Source organism: Tursiops truncatus, chromosome 17 (genome assembly GCF_011762595.2).
Source record: "Tursiops truncatus isolate mTurTru1 chromosome 17, mTurTru1.mat.Y, whole genome shotgun sequence".
Lineage (NCBI taxonomy): Eukaryota > Metazoa > Chordata > Mammalia > Artiodactyla > Delphinidae > Tursiops > Tursiops truncatus.
Window position 1 is genome coordinate 45578656 of NC_047050.1, and position 27161 is coordinate 45605816.

General features: G+C 37.3%; 1 protein-coding gene and 1 pseudogene across 7 annotated transcripts in view; both read right to left on the reverse strand.

Annotated features, from left to right (window-relative positions):
• Positions 1 to 815: 815 nt before the first annotated feature.
• AZIN1 (antizyme inhibitor 1) overlaps positions 816 to 27161 on the reverse strand; it is a 32381-nt gene continuing 6035 nt past the window's right edge. Inside the window, 11 exon segments of one of the 7 annotated variants that reach the window (NM_001291513.1) lie at positions 816 to 3190; positions 3737 to 3951; positions 4278 to 4393; positions 5762 to 5921; positions 6522 to 6596; positions 6951 to 7032; positions 8367 to 8501; positions 10159 to 10331; positions 11501 to 11674; positions 13677 to 13874; positions 19878 to 20023. In NM_001291513.1, the coding sequence (NP_001278442.1) occupies positions 3079 to 3190; positions 3737 to 3951; positions 4278 to 4393; positions 5762 to 5921; positions 6522 to 6596; positions 6951 to 7032; positions 8367 to 8501; positions 10159 to 10331; positions 11501 to 11674; positions 13677 to 13778 (1344 nt within the window). In that variant the 5' untranslated portion in view covers positions 13779 to 13874; positions 19878 to 20023 and the 3' untranslated portion in view covers positions 816 to 3078. 7 annotated transcript variants of the gene reach the window in all.
• On the reverse strand, positions 14424 to 19859 carry LOC117308705 (ubiquinol-cytochrome c reductase complex assembly factor 6 pseudogene; annotated as a pseudogene).

Genomic DNA, 27161 nt, shown 5'->3' on the forward strand with positions numbered 1-27161 from the left:
AATCCATCAACTACAAAGGGTTTTGACAAGCATAAGCGGTATTATGGTAGAATCAGGATTTCAAAGATTAAAATGGAACTGCTTTTGAAACTGAAGCCAATATAGGTATAGGTCATGGAATTCAGGAGTAAGAAAGATGGTGCTTACCTGCTCCAAGACAACACACAAAAGCTGGTAGCTTATCCCTTTAAGTAGGTAAAGATCAGCCTCCAGCAAAAGCTAGACTAGAACTAGTTTTTGTTTCTTACCCCTAGGCCAGGTTTCTTCCCCTGAAAGCCTGCATCTGCAAACACTTTATACCATACTTCTATCCCTACTTCAGGATGGATGGGGCAGGGATTAAAGTATTTGTAAGATTTATTCACAACTTGAATATGCAAGATTAAGATTTTTTTTTTCTGATTTCATACTTTCAAGCCAATTAAGCAAGCATCCTTTACTACATTACTGCTCAAGTTGCTAATAACTACTGTGAGGAAATCAAGAGTAACTCCCCAAAAAGAGACAAAAAAACCCAAAAAAAACTGGTGTGGCTTTTTCAACCCAAATTTGCATTCAATATCAGCGCCCACATTTACTTGGAAGGAATATCTAGCTTAATTTATACAGAACTATTTAAGTATAAGTTTAAACCTGTTAGGAAGCTGGTGAATATGTGACCCAAAGAAAAATCTTTGGGCTCACATATATATTGGACTTTATCAAAGCCTTCAGTATTCCGTATGTAATATCCAGAATCATTTTACCAGATTCAATTTGTTACTATGTGATAAAGCAAGATTCTGAAAGAATGCTTACAAGTTAACACACAAAGCTGATATGTAAAATTACAAGTCTTTCACGACAGAAGCCAAAGCAAAGCAAAACTAAAATGTAAGGAGGAATAAAAACATTTTATCTGTGTATTCAGAATCACACACAAGTTACCTTTACAGTTCAATTTACTATATAGAAATCATTTGGGTTTTATAGTTTCAGTTAAATTCTGAACTGAGATTACAATAGTTTAAAAAAAATTGTTAACATTAATTATTTTAAGCAAACCAAATTGAAATACATAAGTTCAAACTTCAGATTTATGGCAAACAGTCTTCAAATACAACACAGATATTTCTTAAAGTTACCGTATCATTCATGTCTTACTTGCAACTCTGAGCTGTTATACACAGAATAGCTCTTCTATAAATATGGCAAAATCGACACGCCATGAAACTCAAAGTTGTATAGTCAGGCCAACGACTCAAAGTTGTACCATCTCTTAAAAGATTTGGCATTTCTGGACCAAAAAGCACAAGTAAAGAAGGTTAGGAACAATTCCTCCTCATTACAGTTAAAAAAAGTTGCATGGTAGCTTGGAATTTTGCATAAAACCCCACATTACATCTTGGAAAAGCCCAAAGGTAATTTAGATGACAACAGATTGGGGTCTTTTTTTTTTTAATTAATAGGACCCACAAAATTCAAATGGGAATTAATCAAATCAAAAATATTAAGCACCTACTGGTTTAAGAGATTGAAATTTATTAGAGATTCATGATCAATTTCCTTCCACCTTGAAATCAAGGTGTAAAAACCAGCTATTAAGTGCATTCCAAACTTCTCCTATGTAGCACAGGTAGAATTTTCTGTCCATTGGCACCAAAGTGAAGTCACATTTCCTCTTGGTAGACAGAAATTCCACATCTGAACATAGAGTAAGTTAGGAAAAAATGACCCCTGTTGCTTATTACTATTGTGATTCTGAGATCTAGGATAACTAATATACTAGCAGTGAACAACGCAAATTCCTGGCAACAACTGTCATGTTAGTGACTCTAACTCACTTCCCCCAATCACCATAAAATTTTAGTATGAAAAGAATTAAAACTACACTAAGCTGAACAAATGGGAAATAACAAGAAGCTAAGTGAACAGCTAAAACAAAACAAACCCTAAGTCTGAAATCACTGCAATTGAGAAACTGAAAATAGGTGTGCTTCTCCCCACCCCACCTCACAATTTTCAATTTAAATAATATTCCGTGCAAAGGAGCATCAGGTTTCTGGATATAGATGTAGCCCTTCTTTAAGATTTAGTGCGCTGCAGTTTTCTGCAATTTTATTTCCCTCCCCCAAAGTTTTTTCAAGGTACTTAAGAGAATCTTCCATTTCAGTCAAAAGATTTGTGATTCAAAGATTTACTAAGGTACTCTATGCATTCTATCTGTACAGAAACACCTATTAATTATTACAATTGGTTTATGAAGGATTAACATTTTTGGTGTTAAAATTGTTAAACAACATGCTTACTGCACATCAACTCTCCATAATGAATCTCAACTTCACAATGATTTACCAAACATTTTACTTAAATTACTAATTAAATAACTGAAAAATGTACTGAGCCAAACTAAACTTAAATGGGCTATAAAGGAAAATAACCTTCTAAACAGTCCATATACACATCTATTTCAAAACTACCTTTGCTAGCTAGCCCCTTTCCCAAAGTTTTAGCCTGAAAAAACAGTAAAATCTACACAAAATTTTATTGCAATCATACAAGGGTTACATTAGGTCAAATACAACAAATACTATGATGCAATTGTACATTTATTAAACTACAGTTCAAAGCACAAATTTACACATTCTAAATACACTAAACGTATCTAATGAAATCACACTGGTCTTCCACTGACATTTGATATATCTGGGTGAAAGACATTAACTTTACAAGACTTTTTAAACACGAATCCTTAGTATAAAAACTGTGTACTTGTATGTAAACGGTTTAATGGGGAACCCAATTAATGGGCTTCCATCTCCACTAAGTCATCCATTTTGTTGCATATTTTATTTTAAACGCTTAAGGGGTGGGGCAAACTGGTAAGTTTAAATGTGGATACATTATCTTAATCTCCCAATTACCCCCAGTGAATTATAGGTGAGAGCTAATTTTGTCTGGTCCCAAACAGCTATTACTAGTAGTTTTTGTTTCCAAGAGAATTAACAGAATAAGATTGTTCAAATTTTTTCCACACTGGAATGTAGACCAGACAAGCTTAACCTGCAACTTCATATCTAAAAAAGCGTTAATGCCTGCTTAAGCTTCAGTGGAAAAGTTGTCTTCCTGGCTCAACTGAATGCAAGAAGGCACAAAGAAGAAGTTCTTCATCATTGTGTCTGAAGTAATTCCAGCATCTTGCATCTCATACCTACATAAGAAAAAAGAAAATTTGAATTTAAGGATAAAGAGCACACAACCACATAACAAATGGACAATGAAATAGGACTGTAAAATAAGTGGTCTTCCAATTACTCTTTTTTTTTTATATTTTCATTTATTTATTTGGTTGTGTTGGGTCTTCATTGCCGCACGCGGGCTTTCTCTAATTACATCAAGCAGGGGCTACTCTTCATTGCGGTGCGCGGGCTTCATTGCAGTGGTTTCTCTTGTTGCGGAGCTCAGGCTTTAGGCGTGCGGGCTTCAGTAGTTGTGGCACATGGGCTCAGCAGTTGTGGCTCACGGGCTCAGTAGCTCCGCAGCATGTGGGATCTTCCTGGACCAGGGCTCAAACCCGTGTCCCCTGCATTGGCAGGCGGACTCTTAACCACTGCGTCACCAGGCAAGTCCCCCAATTACTCTTAAAAGATCATTTTGCTATTACTTTTAAGTTGTGCGTTCATTACAGAATTAAAATTAGCAAACATTCTGTCACCTCAAATACCCAATCTGCTTTAAAACAAAAACAACATCTTACCAATCACTGTATGACATCATATAATAAATAGCTGGCCTCTGAAAATCATTAAAAGCAGATGGTTCATGGAAAGAATCTGCTCCCATATTATCAAAGATAAGCCAATCTCCCACATTCAGCTCAGGAAGAAGACAGTTTTCCACAATTTGATCAAGCTCATCACAGGATGGACCCCAAAGGCTGCTTGTAAACAGAGGCTCATCTTCCTTGTATTTCTGTAGGAGAAAAAAAGGTTGTTGTTTTGTTAGGTTTTTACTCAGGCAGGCACTGAATTTGAAGGTGGATAAGAGCATTTTTTCACTATCTCAGATCAAATGTGCCCCTGGAAGAAAGGCCTAGAACCAGCGGCAGTGATGCTCCTTAACTCTATCTAAGGAAGCAACTAAAGGAACTCAGCCAGAGATATGCAAATCCTCAAAAAAGGGGCAACCTTCCCCCATCCTAAAATATTTCTCCAAAAATTGGGATGTATCTTAAAAATAACAGCTCGTTCATAAACTGCCATATAAGCAGTTTTTATATTATATGTAATAAAACTTGCCTTGTGAACCTCTGGAATGGTATTTAAGTCCTCAGACAGTTTACTTGCAAAAGAACCATAAACACCATCGTTCATATAATACATGAAGGTTGGTTCATCACTTCCGGTTTTTCCTACTGAAATGAAACAGGAAAAGTAAAGATGACTTTAGAGTAAAACATCTAAAAGGTGTATTAAAGTCTGAATTAGTATTTACAGAACTGACTTGTAGGTTTCACATTCCTCAAAACATAAACACCGATATATATATACTGACATACCTTAAAACTGTTAGCCTAAAATACTGAACACACTTCACAAAGGAGGATAACCAATGAAGACATGAAAAAAGTGCTCTACATCATTTGTCACCAGGTAAATGCAAATTAAAACTACACACTGAAATACCACCACCATACGCCTACTGAATGGATAAAATTTAAAACACTGACACCCCCCCCCCCAAAAAGTCAGTAAAGGTGGGGAGCAACCAGAACTTGCATATATACATTGTCATTGGAGGGGCAAAATAGTAACACCATTCTGAAATCTTTGCAGACACCTACTCTGTGACCCAGCAATTCTATTCTTAATCATTTACCTAAGAGAAATGAAAAATGTCCACAATTCCAGTAGTACAAGAATGTAGTAATAGTTTTATTCTTTTTTTTTTTTTTTGCAGTACGCGGGCCTCTCACTGTTGTGGCCTCTACCATTGCGGAGCACAGGCTCCGGACGCCCAGCCGCTCCGCGGCACGTGGGATCCTCCCGGACCGGGGCACGAACCTGTATCCCCTGCATCGGCAGGCGGACTCTTAACCACTGCGCCACCAGGGAAGCCCTAGTTTTATTCTTAATAGCCCAAAACTGGGAACAATCAAATAATCATCAGCAAGAGAATGGATACAATGAATATACAATGTATATTCATTCAGAAAATGGAATATTAATTGGCAATAAATGTAAAACAAAATGGTTCGGACATTATACTGAGCTGTCTTAAACAGAAGAATATATGTTATATGACCTCATTTATATGAAGTTCAAGAGCAGCCCAAACTAATCTATGGTGGAAAAATAATCAGAGTGATTATCTGGCAAAGGAACAAAACTGAGAAAAAACTTTAAGATACGAAAATTATTTGTAGCTTGATAGAGATGACAGTGTAAGCCTTCATTAACTTGTCAAATCATACATTTAAGACTGTACTGGTTCCTAAGGGGAATCAATCACGTGGGTAAGTTTATCTAAAATAAGCCTATCTCAACATCAGTATCAAGGAGAGTTGGATTCAGAAAGTCTTATTATGGAATGGGACCTTGGCTAGGGCATTTTGCAAAGCTCCCTAGCTGCTGCCTACTGATGGATGAAGACCACCCACAACTTTATAATCCATGAAATGTCCTACAGTAAATTTGTACCTGAGTAGTATCTGATAAACTCATCTTCGAACTAACTGGAATTACCTACTAACAGAAACAAAACTATAAACTTTTTAACTTACCTCCAGAGGAAAACTTATTTTCAACAACTTTCTTTGCAATGATATTAACTGCAAGTGTAAATGCAGAAGACACATAGTAGCTTCCGGGTTCAGAAATTATCTTAATGCCGGATCCTTCAGGAAAGTAGACATCCAACAAAGGGCTGATAACATGATTAACCTATGGATTTAAAACCCCACATTATGGTTTTAATATTGGATTAGATAATTCACAATATTAAGAGACTAATAGCTATTAAATTTTCTAGGAAAATTAAGTATTTGAATTATAGACCATGAAGCTTTGTGATAAAGCAGGCTTTGAAGTCATCAAAGTTTATTTTCTAACTATCATAATGGCATTAAAAAAAATTTTTTCTTAACTCCAATGGCAAATGGCTACTGGTGATTGTTTAAAGTCATGTCTCTATATTCAATCACTATCAATGAAGGAACAAAATTTCAAATCAGTTTCTATATATTAGGAAGGTGAGGAGTGGTGTGTATCTGGATAAAATAGCTCAAGCTCTCCAAGTTATGAATTCATCTGTGCCATCAAGTACTGAAAATAGAAACTTTCTGTGATAAAATTATGCTATAGAGTTTAAACTTTTCAAAGTTAAGCTATCTTCTCATTGCCTATTCATTTTCTTAGAATAAAATTTTAAACAATGTTACACCTTTAGTTGCTGCTGTAAAAACTCTCGTCTACAAATCTACCAGGTAAGCAGTAAAGAATGAGAGATTATTCCAGTATGTCCACCCACTGAACAAGGTTTACCTCTTCCAATTGAAATTCGGTTCCTGTGAAGCCTCCACCAATGTCTAACATGTTCATTGTGAAGCCAAATTCTCCCTAGAGATGTGGAGGGGGGAAAATCTTTAAATGCTTTTCCAAATTGTAATGCATATAGGGACATTTCAAAAAAAAAAGGGAGGTAAATAATCTCTGTTCTGACCTTTAGTAAATTTCTTGCTTTCTACTAACAGAAGCAGATTCATTCAATGTTATATATATTGTCTTCCTGATGTTTCTGTATTATCTTTAGACATATGCAAGTAAATTACTATTTAATCCCTTCACACCCATTTTTTAAAATGTGCATGTCATAAAAAAGAATGAATGAGCGTACTTCAGAGGTAGAAAACCACTGAATCTTAGATAACATCCTGGCTTAAAATATCAAAATAATTTAAGGGAGAAACTTACAGCCATGTCAAATACACATCGAGCATCAGATAAAGCATGTACATATACTTGAGATTCTTTGCAAGCACTTGAAACATGAAATCTGAAAGAAATAGGAGTAATAAATTTGAAGCTGCTGCAAGTTTTAGAGGCCTTTCCTGTAAGTCCTTTCTCATTCACCATACTGACACAAAAAATATTCACATTAACCTTACCAAATACTTAAAGCATTAGAATCATCCAAGTTACAATACCAGCCTTTTAGAAAAGTATTATCCAATATTAGGATAATACTGTAATTTTATAAACAATTTTTTATAAGTTATCAGTTATGCTTCATGACTATCAGATAGGGACATGCTTTTTATGCATATATGGTAAAGTAACAAGCATCACCCTACAAAACCTTTAATTTGAACGCACAATTTTATCTAAAAATATAAAAATGTATCTACTGTGAAATAAATACAAGTGAACATTAATTCAGCTGAGTAGTACTGATACTGGTTAGTATTCATTAACAGTGATACTTATCAATGATTCAGACTATTTAAATTTAAATAGGGAATTCCCTAGCGGTCCAGTGGTTAGGACTCCATGCTTCCACTGCAGGCGGCCCGGGTTCAATCCCTGGTTGAGGAACAAAGATCCCACAAACTGCATGGTGCAGCCAAAAAATAAAATAAAATAAATTGAATCGAAATATGGTTCTTTCTGTACCCTGACTGTGGCAGTGGTTACAAAAATATGTTAAAATTCATAGAAGAATATACCCCAAATCAATTTTCCCGTGTGTTAACAATAAAATTTAGCTGAACTATGAAAACTCTCCAATACTGTTGATATTATCAAGTATGGTAGATTTAAGCTTAACAGTGGTGATTCTTTATCCATCTTTATGAGCAATTTTAAAATTTGGAGCATTAAGCTGCTCCAAATTTGATTCAGATCATGGTTCTGAAACTATGATCAAAATCATTAACTCTCTGGGTCTTAGTTTCCTCACACAGAAAGCTGAGAGGGTAAAACAAAGTCTACTGATTTTTTGAAGTGCTCCTGAGGAATTAAAAAGAAGAGAAAAAGTCTTAGGATAGGAAAAAGAAAAAATGAAATGACATCTCCAACAACTTAGAAGCTGAATGCCATTTTGGTATTCATTAGAATTCTAGTAAATCCCTCCATTCAATTTAAAAAGAGGTGATTTACATTACTAGCTGAATTGTTATTTACTATTTTCTCTCTTTACTGGGTGAGGGGAAGGTACAGGTACAAAACAGTATGAAGGATAAGCATATTTAGTTGCTTTCCTGAACTAAGGGAAATGTGTGTATTAAACCCAAAGTTGAATCTATTAGAGTTCATGCAAATGAAATTCTAAATCAGTAACATAAAGACAAAGATTATCATCACAAAATGAAGTTTAAAACAAATACTCACTTAACCCCAATAATTTGGACATCAAGTTCCTTAGCACATTCCAAAAGATGCCTACAGTTCTTCAGGGTAGTGCCAAACTTCATGTTACCCTCTTCACCTCCAATATTATCTTCTGTTGCAATATGTAGTAAGACCCTAAGAGAAGGGGAAGATGATTGGGGCAGAGTTGGTTTACATCATCATCAGCACATGTGAAGCCTGAAGATTGTAGGAAGTGTGTTGATTATGTTGTCAGCGCTCCAAAATCCAGCGTCGGATGAATCAAGTGAACCTAATGAAAAACAATCCTGTATAGAGAAAAAACTAGCAATTAGGGCCTAAAGCATGAAGCTTACAAGGATGGGAATTTGGAAAATGCAGGAAGTTAAGACTCTGTTGTAGCATCAAGAGTCGGTTGGGCTCTGTAATGAAAGACATTACTTTCAAATCAAGTCCATCAGTCCATAAATCCACCTAGAAAGACTAAATTGAATAGCAATGCCATCGTTGTCTTTCAGTAAAAACGATCAGGGCTTTAAATGTTCCAAATTTCCTAAATTGTTCTAGTTAGCGAAACTTCTACCACTTATTCTGAACATTCCTCCCATTAATTTTGTACAACTAACAAAAAAATTAGGAAGTCCTAAGTTATTTTACGTATCTCAACAGCAGCCTTTTAGACTGCTGATTCAAATCTATTTGGTATCTCCTTCCAAACCATGCCAACCAAGGCAAAATGATCATGACTATCAGGCAATCTCCAAGTAATTACAAACCACTAAAAAAATGCAATTATACAAAAATGCTGTTTGTAAAAGCAAAATTATTCTACCTACAAGTAGAACCAGCTCTATCAAGAATATACCATTCCATTTATAATCTAATACAGTAAACACCCCAAATCAGGTCACAGAAAAGGAAGACTCCCCCACCACCACCCCCAGAAGACTTTTAAGAGAGACAAGCGGTTCCCTAGAACCACTTTATCAAAAAACTGGCCTTTATCAAAACAAAGGTTTTCAGAGTAATAAATCCTGTCAGGATACCTTTCTAAGAATACCATTAAAGTCAATAAGAAAATTATGAATACAAGGGAAATATGGATATGATACACATTTTCGGCAACATATAACATACACAATAACCTATTAAAAAGGAAACAATTTTGTACTAATATACTTTCAGTATATTGTAAAATCCTCTTGATATACCAATTCATGGCAATATTAATTTTGCCTTAAATTTTTTTGCTTTTAAAAAGTGAAGTTTTTAGTTAAAAAAGTAACTCTTGGGATGCATATAGGTACAAGTAAAAACATTAAACTTCCTGTTTGAGGAGAAGGGCCTTCAAGAAATCCCAGGAATCTATGGACTAGGCTCCTAAGACACTGACACAAAGGACAACCATTCAAGAAACCACATCTAAAAGGGCAGATTAAACCCTCAGCTAACCAGGAAAAAAAGCTGACCAAAACACATCCTGTTCCCAATATGACAAATAACTAGCATGGTTAATGTAATTGTGAGAATATAGCTGTGGCTCTAATTTGATTATCCTACCAACCAGATTCTCTTCCTTGAATTAAAGATTATAAATTCATATCCCAAAATGCCCTTATCTCATTCCAGCTCCACAGGAAGGATCAGAAGTAGCCAATAAAATGCTAGTAGCATTTTCCATAAAGGAACTTGAAATAAGTCACAGTAATCACAACATATACCACTGCTCTACATAAATGCCCCCTTTTCCCAGGCTAAAGACAACCCCAAACCCTAGGTAATAATAGTCCCATGTACCTAGTTTTACACTTACTTGGCATTTGGGTGATTACGTGCAATTTTCTTCAATTCGACTTCATTGTCACATGTCATGATATTCACTCCAACTTTTGCTGCATACTTTATTTGAGACACTTGCTTGCAAGGACTTATGTAAATGATGTTTTCTGGAGATACACCCAATTCTTGCACTAAAGCCATTTCAGTCTAAAAACAGATTTTAAACAGTGTCATCTAAAAGGCAAGCTTTCTATTACTTTTCAATCACTACCCCATACCTTTATTTTTGGGTTAAATTCAAATTACATAAGGTTAAATTAGGATTATGTATGTCATAGTTCAGATTCCGGTAATGCTTACCATACTGTACTCTGTTAAAAACCTTTTAAAAAGGTATACAGGGACTTCCCTGGTGGTGCAGCGGTTAAGAATCCACCTGCCAATGCAGGGGACACAGGTTCGAGCCTTGGTCCGGGAAGATCCCACAAGCTGCGGAGCAACTAAGCCTGTGCACCACAACCACTGAGCCTGCACCGTAGAGCCCGCAAGCCACAACTACAACTACTGAAGCCTGTACGCCCAGGCCCATGCTCCGCAATGAACAGAAGCCACCACAATGAGAAGCCTGCACACCACAACAAAGAGCAGCCCCTGCTTGCACTAGAGAAAGCCCACACGCAGCAACAAAGACCCAAAGCAGCCAAAAAATAAAATTAAAATTAAATACTGATCCTATTTTTTTTTAAAAAGGTATACAGGCATATCTCATTTTATTGCACTTTGCAGATACTGCATTTTTACAATTGAAGATTTGTGGCAACCATGTGTTGAGCAAGTCTACTGGCACCATTTTTTCAACAGCATTATTTTATTTGATGTATGTACATTATATTTTAGACATAATGCTATTGCACACTTAATAGACCACAATATAGTATAAACATAACTTTTATATGGACTGAGAAACCAAAATATTCATGTGACTTACTTTATTGCAGTGGTCTAGAATACAATCTGCAGTACCTCTGAGGTACGCCTGTAATTACCATCAGAGAAATCTCATAGTTTAGGATATTATCTTGCTGTCATAAGAAGTAATTTGGTCAAGCTAGCTCTAGGCTAAAAATGAGGAATAACAGTTTTTGATTAAAGAAAAATAAAGCTTATAAAATCTCATCTCACTGAAACGTTCCTTGAAAGGTACACTTGAAAGTTTGTAAATTTCCAATATTAAACTGCAAATTTAAACAAGAGTTAGGAAACACATTCAAAAGTCAAAACTTCCTTGCAACTGTTCTCCTACTGCTGTGGGTCACCAAAAATTAGTCAATTTTAAAATGTTGCAGTTTAGTAATAAAGTAATGAAAATGACTTACTTTATTGGAACAAGCAAATCCAGTTCCAAGAGCTGCCAGAATCTCAAGTACAGCTGGAGTGGAGTTGCACTTTACTGTGTAGAATGGCTTTATCCGAGCCACTATGTTCTGCCACTGACTGTGTTTCTTCACAATCTTTCCAAGATCTCCCACAAAAAATGCATTCTTCCCTGTCTATTATGGTTATGAAAAAGAAAAACATAAAAAACTATAGAAAACAGAGTATCATAAATAGGAAATAACTCCCTTTTCCTCCACAAATGAGCCAAAATAAACATTTACATACTACCACACTTAAGGCTTGTTTCTTTTTAAATTTGACTCTGTGCTGTGCTATGCTATGCTGGTATAGAAAATATTCTCTTCGATAAAAAAAAATATATCAATTATAGTAACTTTCTACTTCAGAATTGACTCAATTTTACTTTTGGGGAGTGGAGGGGAAGGAGACTACCTATTTCCTTCCATGCTTTCCTTAACCGTTTAAAATAAACCTACTTTAGCAGTATACAATCTAATTTCCTAATACGGTAAGTAGAATGAGGAAACCTAAACAAAAAGCTGTATCTCCATTATGAATTTCACTTAAAGACAGTAAAACAAGGAAACAAAAGAAACCAATTTTTAAGGAGATAAAGTTGGTAGTTTGTGTGCATATAGGTGGCAAACTTGAATTTAAAAATACAGAAGTACACTAAATGTCAGATAAATCTGAGTAAGGATATTCCTCCCTCAAAAGAAAGAAAACTGGGGGATTTCCCGGGAGGTCCAGTGGTTCGGACTTGCGCTTTCACTGTTGTGGCCTGGGTTCAATCCCTGGTTGGAGAACTAAGATCCCACAAACCACATAGCGTGACACAAACGAACAAACAGATTTTAATTAGGGATTGGGAGAGATGTGTAATGATTTCAAAGTTGGGGCTACTCTAGGGGTAGAGAGATGACTATGCATGTCATCCAGAGCATAAATTACCCAATGTTAGATGGAAGACAAAATAATCTTATTAAAAACATACAACATCCAAATATTGTTTGAAAAGCCATGAAGCTATTACTGTTTTCTATAGTCCACATTATTTGAAGATATACATTACTGGAACATACTGACCAAGAAACAGACACGACCAGAAATTATGGGTTACGGGTGGCACATATAGGACAGTTGTACTGAAGTTACCCCATCCTTAAAAAACATGCTGCCATCCCCAGGAAGTGTGTTGTAAAAGTGACTAAGACTAGTGACATCAGAGAATTAACTGTAGAATGACTTAGCTATAGAACAGACTGAACGGTAGGACAAGCGTCACTCTTCCTCACCCCCCAAAAAGAATTCTGATGGCAGAAGAGAGAAATAACAGGATTTTGCTGGTGTGTGAGAAGACTTAAGCACGTTTGTAAAGGTCAAGAGAAGAAGAAAGTTTTTTGGATATCCTATTACTGAACACCAGTAACACAAAAACAATTCTTTGAATTTGGGGAATATGGGAAATTAGCTTCAACAAAAATTCTATCAGTAAGGCAGTAAACAAAATTTTTCTATCAGTAAGTACGAAACAAAAATGATCTTAAGTAGCAATAAATATGATTCTATAGAAATTGACACTTGGGCAGTGGAGAGTAAGCATTCAGTATAAATTCTCATTCAACATACACAACCAAGATTATCTGAAATATAAATTAAAATCTACGGAAGTACACAGTTGAGAAAAATGGGTAAGAAGCCATGTACTGATTAAGTGGATAGCTGGCAACATATCAAGAAAATAAAAGAACATACAGGTCTTCCCTGGTGGCACAGTGGTTGAGAGTCCGCCTGCCGATGCAGGGGGAAGATCCCACATGCCGCGGAGCGGCTGGGCCCGTGAGCCATGGCCGCTGAGCCTGCGCGTCCGGAGCCTGTGCTCCGCAATGGGAGAGGACCGTGTACCACACACACAAAAAACAAAACAGGTGCTATAAAGCACAGAAGAGAAAGGGCTGTCCGGAAGCATTTTTTTTTTTAATGTGAGCTAGAAAGAAAATCTCATCACTTCTCAAGGGGAACTGGGGTTGTCAAGTCAAGACAACCTGGAACAAAGTACTTTTATTATATTAAGACCTTGGAAACAAAGCACTGATGCTTCAGATTTCAGAAATTTATAACACTGTTTTCAGAAATGTGAGATGACACACTTACCAGGGTATGTTCATAAACATAGTTATCAATAACATTTCCAAGGTTTGTTCCTTCATCCAACAGGCCAACGGAGTAGTTTGCATCGTCAATAAATCCTTTCATCTCAGCCGTATTCCACAAAGCCGAAAGTCATAAACCAGGAAAAACAAGAGACGGGCCACCAAGCCTTACGTCTGGGTCCTTAGAATATGCAACAAACTGTCAAAATAGAAGTTATTTCCAAGTCTGTATTATTTCATTAGTCAAACCTAATGTATGAGTTGTCAATGAGAGTGTGTTAATAAGAAGTACCCAATTCAGTGAAGAATCTGTGATCACTTAACACTTTCAGAAATACTAGATCACTAATATCCTTTCCTTTAGTGCCCATTTTAAAGCAAATAAATGTGAATTTATACATTAAAAAAATAAGCTTAATATGACAATTTCTTGAGAAGGTAATTGACACATATGCACAAAATATTACAAGTAAACATGGTCACCTTACATACAGAGTTGCAGAGCCAGTCTGTTTTATTCATCTTGTTTCGTGATTCCTCCATCACACAGACAATTTTACTCATTTTAAGTAAAGACAGCTAGCGGAATAAATGTCTGCAGCTAAGAAATCAAAATAGTCTGAACTTCAATACACTGCCAGCCACATAACAGTGTGCTACCAGGTAACTGCAGATAAACGTCTTCTAAGTAGAATTCTAGAGTAGGTGATGTGTAAATATCAACAATAGGAATGAGTGAAAGTGGAGGCCAACTTTAGGGGACAATCTGTAGTTTTGATACACACTATCTAGATCCCACCACAAGCTAAAATGGACTAGTTAAATCAAGTTAACAATGTTAAGTCTCTTATGAGGTGAGCTGATTGGTGAAAATGTTACTGGACTACAAGTCAGAAGACCTAGTCCTGGCTGTGTCATTTAATAGCTGCGCAATCTGAGGTCAACTTCAGTTAACTACCTTAAGTACTTCCTCAAAAGATGGTTGTAAAAAAATTAAAATCGCTTGTTTAAGTGTTGACTCGGAAGAGCTAAAATTAAGTCACCAACTGCCAGAAATACAAAAATGCCATCATAATTTGAAACTAGGCATAAGCTAGGAACCTATTATACATCCTAAACCATTTATTTACTAAGAACTCTGATTTTTAAAAGGGCATCAGACTAAATCCAACCCCTCCCCAATCAAATAAAGTTTTCCCTCTTTCTCCAAATCACCCACTGTCCTCTGGAGCGGCACACACAATAAGTTTATGTTCTTTGCTGAACTCACTGATCCTTACATTACTTTAGGCAAAGATTTATTTTAATATAAAGTCCATAAACAAAACAAGTCCTCTAGACAGGATGCTACTCATTGCCTGGGACTGATTTCTGGTTGCCACATTAACTATAACGGACATAGACCAGCTCTTGGCAACCTATTTTAAAACCTGCACAGCTTTTCCTACATCCTTGATTGCCCCCTTTCCTTTCCCCTCTCCCTGCTCTATGCAAGAGTTCACCATGGGTGACGGCCCTTGTCCTAAAAATATACTCCATTTCAATGGTTCTCAAAAGTGTCGGCTTTCACGGAGCAACTAAGCCCATGCGCCACAACTACTGAGCCTGCGCTCTAGAGCCCACGAACTACAACTACTGAAGCCCATGTGCCTAGAGCCCATGCTCCACAACAAGAGAAGCCACTGCAATGAGAAGCCCGCGCATCACAACAGAGTAGCTCCCGCTCACCACACTAGAGAAAAGCCCACGTGCAGCAACAAAGACCCAATGCAGCCCAAAATAAATAAATTAAATAAATAAATTTTTTTAAAAAGTGTCGGCTTTTTGGTTGTACCAAAACAAACTCATCAATAAGCCAGAGCATTAGTCAAATTTCATAAAATACAAGCAGTATTTTAAAAATGACAATTTTATTTCCAAGAACTCCACTACATTCAGTTTAGCTGAGCAAATCTCTTAGATTATGATACCAGAAATGATTTAAATCTGTACCCAGAAAGTACACATTTTAGGCTTGAGGATACATGTTTATTTTAAGCAATGTAAGACCAGCTGGAACATCAATTTTAGAGGGATATTCAACTATGCACTAAAGCAACAGAACAGATAAAACCTACTCATTCAAAAAGATCAATTATTCTATTAATGATGAAAAATACTTAATCAAGATCTTTAGCCTAGTATTTCCACTCATGAGACTCTATGCAGTATTTACCTGGGAACCTTGAGTTATCAATTACTGACCATCACAGGCAACTGCTACCAAATGTAAAGTCTAGCTTTTAAAGCCAGGACAAGATGAACCTCAATTTCCTACATCTAGTGTTTACAAGAAGGCTAATTTTCCTCTAACATCAGGATCCTAAACAGCTGCACAAACATCAGGCCCATTCAATCCAGTCTTACCTGCTGAATGCCCACATTCTTCAGAAATTTTTCTAGATTAAGTAAGGTTATGGTCATAGGGATAGGAAATTTTTTCCAACTATTTTTTCTTTTTCTTTTTTTCCTAAAAATACATATTTAATTCTCATAATATTATTCACAGAGTTCTTGGCAGAGATGAATTTTGAGGTTCATGTTGTCTCTCTTTCAGTCCCCAAAGCTCTGTTTTGAGTTCTCCAGGCTTTGGTGGAATTTCAGGTATTGTCAGGTCTGGCCAGTAGTACCGGTGCACCACCTCTGCGCCGGCGCACATGGCCAGGAGGCTGGCAGGGAACATTTTCAGGTAGGACGTCCAGGACACGCCCGCGGGCATGGTCGGCAGGCTCGAGCTGCACTGGCACTCGGAAGCAGGTCAGGGGACAGTTGAAGGGCGCTCTGGAGATGGAGCGGGCGGCCGCTCCAACTATTTTCAAACTATAAAATCTACAGATTCAACTCTCACTGCCTGCTAAACTAGCTTAAATCTAAAAGCAGACATTTTTTATAAGTGTGCCAAGTACTTATACAATATTCTCTTAACCTTTAAAACCACTATGACAGGGACTTACCTGGTGGCGCAGTGGTTAAGAATCCGCCTGCCCATGCAGGGGACACGGGTTCAAAGCGTGGTCCGGGAAGATCCCACACGCCGCGGAGCAACTAAGCCCACACACCTAGAGCTCGTGCCCCGCAGCGAGAGAAGCCACCCCCACTGAGAAGCCCCCGGCTCGCCGCAACTCACAACTCTCGAGAAAGCCTGCGCAAAGCCTGCGTGTAGCAACGAAGACCCAATGCAGCCAAAAATAAATAAATGAATAAATATTAAAAAAAACCCCACTATGACAGTATTATTCTGTTTTACAGATGAAGACACTGAGGCACAGAACTAACTAGGCTAGCTCTAGAGATGCTAATGATCAAATTAACAGGCATACCTTGGAGGTTCAGTTCCAAACCACTGTAATAAAGTGAGTATTGCATTAACGCGAGTCACACAAACTTTTCAGTTTCCCAGTTCCTATAAAAGTTATGCTTACACTATCCTCTAGTCTATTAGGTGTGAAAAAAAACCCAAAAACCCCACACACACCGAAATAACACAAACAATGTATATACCTTAACTAAAAAATAATGCTGTTGGAAAAATGGCACCAATAGACTTGCTCAAAGCAAGGTCACCACAAACCTTTAGTCTGTGAAAAATGCCGTATTTGCCAAGCGCAATAAAACGAGGTATGCCTGTCTGTTAAAAGGAAAACTCTGTCTCCCCAGCAGTCCCGTTCCTAGAAAACATGGGATCCCTCTTTTGGAAACCAAACACAACTCTCAGTCTCTTTGATAGACTAAATGACACCCCCATAATCAATTAACCATTTCTCAGACACATAAATTCCCATAGTTCCTAAACCTCTGTATAATAAAGTTTATTCACATGTGGTACCAAAACATCCTATCATGCCTTCTCATAGCCTTTCAAACCTTTCTTTATGACTAGTTTCTACATTTCAACCTTGCTCCTTCTATATCTTTTGTCTAAAGCTCTCAGGTAAACTCTAAATTTGAATTTTTCTTTCTTTTCCATCCATCTTATCAACAGTTTACATGCAATAATGTACACCCACGCTTTGACTAATGTATACACCATTGTAACCAGCACTACCATAAAGATAAATTTCTTCATGTCCCTTTTGTCCACCTCAGGCAACCATTTTTATCTGCTTTCTGTCACTACAGACTTTTGTGAAGTGGAATAATTTTAAACAGTAAAGGCCAAACTAAAACAGCTGACAAATAAATGTACTACCAACATGAATAAAGATATGTTAAAGCATGCCCTGCTCTAAAGGAAAGATTGAGAGTACATTAGAGTGGATATATTACCATCACTGAAATGGAACTCTGACTTCTGAAGTAACCATAGGGTTAGTTTACCAATCCTTAGCTTACTCACGAAAGGACTGTGACAGAAAAAATAAAATAAAATCTGCTATATTGGCAGGACCTGACAAAAACGATTTTGGGACCAACACACCTGAAACAACTAAGACAGATGTAAACGTAGAACTTTTTTACTTCCGTAATTATACCAAGCACTGCAATAATAGTTGATTAAAACCAATACTAATAACGTCTATACATAAAAGATGGTAAATGTTGAGATAAGTGAGCTCTATCTCGGCTTATCTTCTCAGATGCTCCCTAAGAAGATCTTAAGATTTCCATAATTTCCTAGCCCAGAGTAGGTGCTGAGAAAAGATGGACAAAGGACAATTCTAAGAATGGGGAGTTCTGAAACTTAAGCGTTGTGGTGATGACAGGAAAGAACTCCCTGAAGTGTGTTGAAAAGGAGGTCCATCTTTCACATCCTTAAAAGGAGCCCAAAACCTTGATATACAAGTGACCCACATGTAAATGCAAAGCTCAACTGTCAGTTAAAAACTAAAAGCTATGCCCAGGAAAAACTAATTCCTCAAAAGAATCCACAAAACACAAAGACCTTCAGGAAAGAGGGTTTCTAACACATTTTGAGCCACAAACCCTGTGCTCAAATGAAATGTTCACTTGGAAGCCCAGTATTTCCAACAATTGAAAAGGCTTAAGTTGGTGGCTAAGCATAGACTATTCTTAAGTCTTTCCTACACCCGATCTCACTGAAAGAGTCCTAAAAGCAGTTCATAACCATACCCTCAGAAGCCTATGCTTGCAATTTTCTTAACATGTGAGCAAAAATACTTTAAAGTTTCACTGTTGCAAAAAGGTTCATGTTCTACATTTCTGCTTTACAAGGCACTAAAGTAAAGAAATATTTGAGTAAAATGTTTTCAAGAGGCATTTAAAGTTACTTGGTGGTAATGTTAAACCAAAAATCTGACACACAGCATGTCCTAGGGAGTCAGAATGAAAATAAGTGTGCATGTGTTGGGGGTGAGCAGAGTTTATACTGTATGCCAGATCCACCAAGTTAATCCACATCACAGGGAATTTCCAGGGATCTCTCCATTAAGAATGCAGACTCAGGGAATTCACCTGGTGGTCCAGTGGTTAGGACTCTGCACTTCCACTGTAGGGGGCCCATGTTCAATCCCTGGCTGGGGAACTAAGATCCTGCAAAGTGCTCCGGCCAAAAAAAGGAATGCAGCAGACTCAAACCCAAATGATGCCAAACTTCCCCCATGTTCCAATCTAATCCTGGTTATAATTCCCAACGGACACTGCACCATTCTTTTTTTTTAAAGGTGTATAAATCAGAAACAGGACTGATTTATTGGTTCCAACATGTTATAGACCACTACATACTACAGTCTAGTGTTGCTGGACATTGACTTATTTAAATTAAACTTAAAAGAGCAAATCCATTTTTAATAAAAGCTCCCAAGTTTATTTCTATCAATAGACACTAAAATGTGTTCTCTACTCACAAGAGCCTTTGAGCTATTTTCAAAACCAAACACCTAAATATACGGTGAAAGAAAGCTCAGCTTATTTTACACTAATACAACTGCTGCAATCACAATACTATGTTTATAAACGAAATAATTTCCTCTTGGACATCATAGCTGGGAAGAAAAGAGCATGTTTAACATTCCTTATTTACACCTTCATATTGGTGTTTTTGGATAATACATTTTTCAGGAAGAGCTGCCAAGGAAGGAAAAGGCTCCCAAGAACCACACACTGCTCCCTGGAGTCTTTCATGAGGTCGTGAGTCCTCATGTCATCGAGAGGGTAGCTCCAAGAGGAGTGGTTGCAGCAGCTGGGCACTTGCCTTGTTACACACCTGCTACAAAGGCTTCTACAGTTGATTGTACTTCAGAAGAAACTGATACACCTCTCAAATAATCACAAGATAATTCTGGCAGCAACAGCCCACTTGACACCAAGCTGGATGAATATGAGTCTTGGATTTCTGAAGTGAAGACCTCCCTGGAAGTAGAACAGGGAGAGCTGAAAGTTTGAGAGTACTGTTTCAGAGACATCTAAGCAGGAAACCCAACCTTAACACATGACCAGTTTTCTAAAAGGAATTTTACTCATTAAAAATGAGAACTTAAGATATTTTGAAATTTACACTACTACTATTATTCTGAAGAAGCCTAAGGGTATTTCTACCTTTATTATTATTATTATTTTTTTACATCTTTATTGGAGTATAATTGCTTTACAATAGTGTTAGTTTCTGCTTTATAACAAAGTGAATCAGTTATACATATGTTCCCATCTCTCTTCCCTCTTACGTCTCCCTCCCTCCCACCCTCCCTATCCCACCCCTCCAGGCGGTCACAAAGCACCGAGCTGATCTCCCGGTTCTATGCGGCTGCTTCCCACTAGCTATCTACCTTACGTTTGGTAGTGTATGTATGTCCATGCCTCTCTCTCGCTTTGTCACAGCTTACCCTTCCCCCTCCCCATATCCTCAAGTCCATTCCCTAGTAGGTCTGTGTCTTTATTCCTGTCTTACCCCTAGGTTCCTCGTGACATTTTTTTTCTTAAATTCCATATATATGTGTTAGCATATGGTATTTGTCTTTCTCTTTCTGACTTACTTCACTCTGTATGACAGACTCTAGGTCTATCCACCTCATTACAAATAGCTCAATTTCGTTGCTTTTTATGGCTGAGTAATATTCCATTGTATATATACGCCACATCTTCTTTATCCATTCATCCGATGATGGACACTTAGGTTGTTTCCATCTCTGGGCTATTGTAAATAGAGCTGCAATGAACACTTTGGTACATGACTCTCCCTGAATTATGGCTTTCCCAGGGTACATGCCCAGCAGTGGGACTGCTGGGCCACATGGTAGTTCCACCTGTAGTTTTCTAATCTACCTTTATTATTACTTTTACATAGGCATTTGATGACTTAGCACTCAGCTCACAGCTTTAAAAATAGACACAATGGGGGGAAAAAAAATAGACACAATGCTGTCAAAGTCACCTCTGCATTCTACATCCCACAGAAAAATGTTACTTACCACAGAGAATACCTTTGGAAATAATAGGCCAGAAGGGATGACACTGGTACTACAAACATGAGGTCTGGAGCAGGCCTCCAGGAAGGCAGTTCCAGGAAGCTACGTATCAGAACTAGTAGGTAGAAGTTCCAATAAATTGTGTGATCATAAGACCATATGAACTTTTGCCATGTTGGACCAAAAGTGATGGATAACAACAACAGCCTACACTGAGTACTTAGGATCATCAGGACAGGGGTTGCTTTAATTGACAGCAAGAGGAAAGCCAATAATGGCAATAAACACCCTTAAGTTTATTTTTCAGCTGATAAGGTTGAAAAAAACTAACTCTAGAGGAAGAACACTAAAGGTGACTGCTGACGAATTATTTTAAAAAAAACAGACAAGAACAAGAATGAATAGGAAATACATAAAGGTGGGGGGAATCCTAAAGGAAATGAGCCCAACAGGCTAAGTTTGAAATGCTTGGGTAAAGGCTGCCCAATGAAATGCCTCACATTAAACTCTAAAATACATCTAAATGAGAAAATGGAAATACAGGATTTTCATAGCAATATACTTTTGCAAGTGAACTTGACAAGATTAGGCTCTCTTAAAAAATGTGTCTTGACTATCTGATGTGAAGACTAAATTTCTTCTGGAGCAAGTATGTACCTGTACATAAGTGAAATATGTAAATCCCTATGGTGATAAAAATGTAGTAACATTACAGATAACTATTATAATGCAACATGAATAGCAGCAAATACATAACCATATTATTTCAAGCTTTCTAGTTTTCCTGGTGCAGCACAGGAAATAACCTTTTAAATAAATGCACTTAACTACTATTTTGATTACCCTAGGGCAGATCTCATTGCCACCTCACCAAGAGGAAAATTTATTTTTATTATATAAAGCATGTGTCCATTACAATGACTGCAGTAAACACCAGGTTAAGGAAGACTGAATACCTCAGAAGCCCCTAAACATCTTTACAGGTAGCAGTGGTCGCATCTCCTTTAGAATAAGCATGTTCAGACTTTTCCAATCATCATTCCCTTGTTATTTAATCTTTTTATTCCTCTATCTGCCCTCTAAAACATCGGCTTTACTGGTTTTGAACCATGAATGGAGTCACTGTTGTTTTCCTACTATGACGTCTTTTGCTCAACTTTATAATTTCAATTCCTTCACACAGATAGATGGGACTGGAGTCCCATCTATTAATTTTCATTGCTGTGTACTATTCTTTGTAGATGTACAACATTTATTTATCCAAAGAGGACCTATAGGTTGTCCCATTTTTTTTGCTATATTGTTTATAAACACCATAATATAATTTCTTGCTGTTATTTATGTACCCAAGGGGAACACTGCTCAAGTTGTGGTCTGCAAACTAGCTGATCCACAAATGAAGAACCAAGCAGTGTGCTACAGTCTAGGGCCACATACCTGGGAGTAGAAACTGCTGTTATTAGTGAAAAATTGTTTTTAAGGGCTTCCCTGGTGGCGCAGTGGTTGGGAGTCCACCTGCTGATGCAGGGGACACGGGTTCGTGCCCCGGTCCGGGAGGATCCCACGTGCCGCGGAGCGGCTGGGCATCCGGAGCCTGTGCTCCGCAATGGTAGAGGCCACAACAGTGAGAGGCCCGCGTACCGCAAAAAAAAAAAAAAAAAAAATTGTTTTTAAGCCTTTTGCTCATTTCCCTACATGTTTTTTGCTTTTTCTTATTGACCTGTAAGAGCTCTTCATGAATTCGGGATAGCAAGTATCTCTCGTTTTGAGTTTTATTTATTTTGCTATAGTATCCATGTTCAACATACTAGGATATCCCATCCTACTCTTGGTCATGCCAAATATAACATGCCAACCATGCTGAACCTAGATGATGAACTAAGGAGAGACTATACTTATTTAGGAGCTCTTTATAAACTGGGCACCACAGTATCTTTGCAGTAAAAAACAAAAAATAGGGAATTCCCGGGCAGTCCAGTGGTTAGGACTCCATGCCTCCACTGCAGGGGGCCAGGGTTCGTTCCTGGTTGGGGAACAAAGATCCCACAAGCCACCCCCCGCCAAAAGAAAGAAACAGATCAAAAATAATCTGAAGTCATATATTCAACGTAAACCTAATATTAAGTTCAGTCTGTATAAGCACATGAAGTATAGCAGGGAGCTGGATCTTAAGAACATGCTGGGCAACTAAAGAATTCAACTAGAATATAAAACTGAAAAGCCCCTACTGTCAAGAACAGTTTATTAGACAAACCTAAGGAGAAAGAAGAGAATGTGTAATTCTTATGGTTCTTATTAATAGATATTTTAAGATTAATATGGCTAATACCACTCACATTCACAGTAACAATTATCCTAGAGTGATGCTGTCCAACAGAACTTTCTATGATGATTGAAACATTCTTTGTCACTGTCCAAAACAATAGCCATTAGCCACATATAATTCCCAAGCATTCAAAATGTGCCCAAGTAACTGAACAGCTGAATTTTTAATGTTATTTGATTTGAATTCTTTAAATTTATATAGCTACCTGGCTAGTGGCTACTGTACTGAACAGAGCAGTTCTAGAGAATGCTGTCTTCATAAAAAATTTTAAACTTCTAAGGATCAAGTCCACACACATCACAGATAAAAAAACAGGAACAAAAACCATGGTACCCCCAAATAATTTTGCTCAAGGTAACAAAGATCAATTCACAAGTTTACAAAACTAGACAGTAAAGGAAAGAAAGGTCAAAACTCCACACCAAGTAAATCCTAGAGAAATGAAATGTGTGCTTACATAAGATAATGAAGAAAGGTGGAAAAGTTTAGAGCAGAGCATCCCGAAAGGGTTTTATCATCTTGACTCCTGCTGCAACTCACTCAGTTACAGGCATTTAAGACCTCATGGTGGCTGGGTATGGTTTGGGCAGGCTGAACTTCATCAGCCTAATCCTTGCAACTCAGTACGCTGCACAAATATTTTCTACTTATGCCATAATATTCTTCACATTATTCCCTAGATTAGAAAAAAGGATGGCCAAATCTTTGTTTCAGTTAGGTTGTGACAAACTGCTTCAGTGTGCACGGATGGCCCTGGAATGGAGGTGAAGGACAAAATCATCTGTGTCTTCTAGGCCTTACCAACACGATGGCATTGCACTTGCAACGGCCTCCTTAGGCCGGTCTGAATAATGGCCAGCCTAAATCTGCAGCCTACCACTTACCTAGATTTTATAGCTTATGACGTACAGTTTACACAATACCTTATTTACTCCTAATCAGAAGAATTAAGTGTCTCTAAATGCTTTTTTGAGGGCAGAGAAGAAAAACCCCAAACTCAAAAACTCTGAATTTAAGACCAAAGGGAGTGTAATGGAATACACAGATTGGTAGTGACTATTAACTTTCTCAGCTCACTATCTTCTGTAATAAATGCAAGAACAATTTTATTCCCTTTAAAAATGGTCTACACTGCTTTCTAATCTATTTGGCCCCCCTAGAAAAGCCTAAATTTGCCTGAAGAAAGAATACCATGTCCCCCAAACCGTTTTACCCATTAACATCCTATTACTCCCATTGGGCTTCTACAGAATGCTTTTTTGCTATTTTACACAAGCAATGAGGCACCACTGAATACTACTTTTTGCATGCCAAGGGGATACACATACTTTAAAAACTGGTCCCTAAATCTGTGTATTTTCAATGATAGTTTTATTTGTCTTCGTGGTCAAAGAGCACCAAAAACCATTAATAAAAGTTCTGTGAATTTGCTTACATCACAGAATCTTTAAATTACCAAATATTGGTAATTTAAATATTTAAAATTTTAAACAAAATTTGTCCATTTAGACAAATCAATTAATTGAATCCCTTTTCTATTCTTAGAAACAAAACATTAAGTTATATGTTAATAATTAACTTAATCTGACGTCATCACTAGATCTGCTAATAAAAGCAGCTGGTTACAAGAGAATTTAGTTTTCTGAAACAGCCTTTAAAATTTTTCCATTAGGCTGATCTATTAATTATAATTGGCGCTCTAGCTAAAATAACTTGAAAATATAGCCCACTGAAAAAACTACTGCAGCACAGAGCCTAAGAAATTTAAAACGTACACAAAAACTTTTCCACAATTAGAGCCCTTCAGTAATCTGAGATATTATTAAGCTTAAGCATTTGTTATGATATCTTTACAGTGTTCACACATTACACCACACACATATCCAAAAGAAAAAATTTTACTATGCAAGCAGCTTATAGTTTCCATATACTTAATGAAATGAACTATCTAAAAATTCAGATGGTTACCTGGATTTGAAAACCTAACTCTGAAGCCAAATCCTAGAGCTTAGACCACCTGCACAGAAATCCTACTGGAGTGCTGGAAGCATAACATGGGTCATGGAATTATACATTTTGCAGTGCTATGTGCTAAGTGTTTTCCATGAAGGCCAGTGTGTTAAATCCTTTGACTTCTAATTTTCCAAACAGTATTGTTGCTCCACAGGAAATATCAGGATTTCAATGTCTAGTATTGCAAACAGCTATTGATATCTAAGGACATTTCTGGAATGTACAATTTCTCTTGCCACCTTTACTAATTCTAGTCAAGAAACCTTTAGGGCAAGGTATGTTTTTGGATTCAAAATTTCTCAGATTTTAGAATGGCAATTTAGTACATATACGTTTAATATATTATTTAACGCTCTCCAGGAGGCAGCAGAATTAGGAATATTAGCACTAAACAGGATAAGTCAAAATAAAAATAGCCTCATATTAGCTCAGATTCAGGTCAACTTTTTGTTCCCAAATCAGGTTAGGTCACATCAAGGAAGCTATATAATTTTTTTTAACTTTTGGATTTTGGAATTACATGAATAAGGGATTGTGGCTGTAGCTTTATAGCAAAGCACCAAGAACTAAAGTTTCACTTAACATAATATACACTGTACCTGGGCATAATAAATAAGTCAGTCACTTTGGCTGCCGGAACCTTCAGAATGTAGTGTTAGCATTTTCTACCTGTGCCTATATACACTACGCCTCCACAAACAAAAAAAGACGCGGAAATTATAGACTTTTTGAGTTCTACAATATTAATTACCTTGAAGACTTTTCCCTGAGTTGGCAGAATCATTTATAAATGTATGAGCTCACTAATATGTTTCTCAAGCCTAAGAGGAAACACCAGTAGAAATATAAAATATAATGCAAAGTTAGGTTTCCATTAAAGAGACTTGGGGCTTCCCTGGTGGCGCAATGGTTGAGAGTCCGCCTGCCGATGCAGGGGACGCGGGTGTGTGCCCCAGCCTGGGAAGATCCCACCTGCCGCGGAGCGCCTGGGCCCGTGAGCCATGGCCGCTGAGCCTGCGCATCCGGAGCCTGTGCTCGCAACGGGAGAGGCCACAACAGTGAGAGGCCCGCGTACCGCAAAAAAAAAAGAGACTTGAAATAAAAATCTTATCCTTTAATATGGTCGTGCTTAAAACATGAAGCTTGTTATGAAACTTCCAACTTAGAATCTATTCCCCTCTAACTATGGAGTCAACTACACCCCACTCAAAAAAGTTTTATATCTCTAAGCCAACTTGCGAGAAAACATCAGATATCCTGGAAGGAGAATAGATGACTAACAAAAATTAAAGAGATAACTGGCTTGGCAGTGAACTGGTGGCAACTGTACTTCTCTTTAATATGCATACAAGCCACTTGGTTAAAATGCAGATTTCTGATTCAGGTTTGGGTGGAGCTGAGAGTCTGCAGTTCTACTCTAGGTTATGCTAATACTACTGTTCCAAAGACCACACGCTGCATTAACAAAGGGCGATTAAAACCCTCAAAAAAAGATAAATCATTGTATCAATTTACAGTTAAAGGAACTGTTCTAGTTCAACTTTATTTTACAGCTGTGATTTAAAAAATAAGCAATATGCTCAAATTCACACAGCTAGGAGAAAGCCAGTATGGGAGTACAGGAAACCCTCCAGCCTGGGTTCCAAGTCAGTAGAACTTTCAAGAATTCGTATTATTTAAACTGTTTCCCCCCTTTCTCTTTAGACTTAAAAAAAGAAGTCTAAAATTGTAATTTGAGGTTAACAGT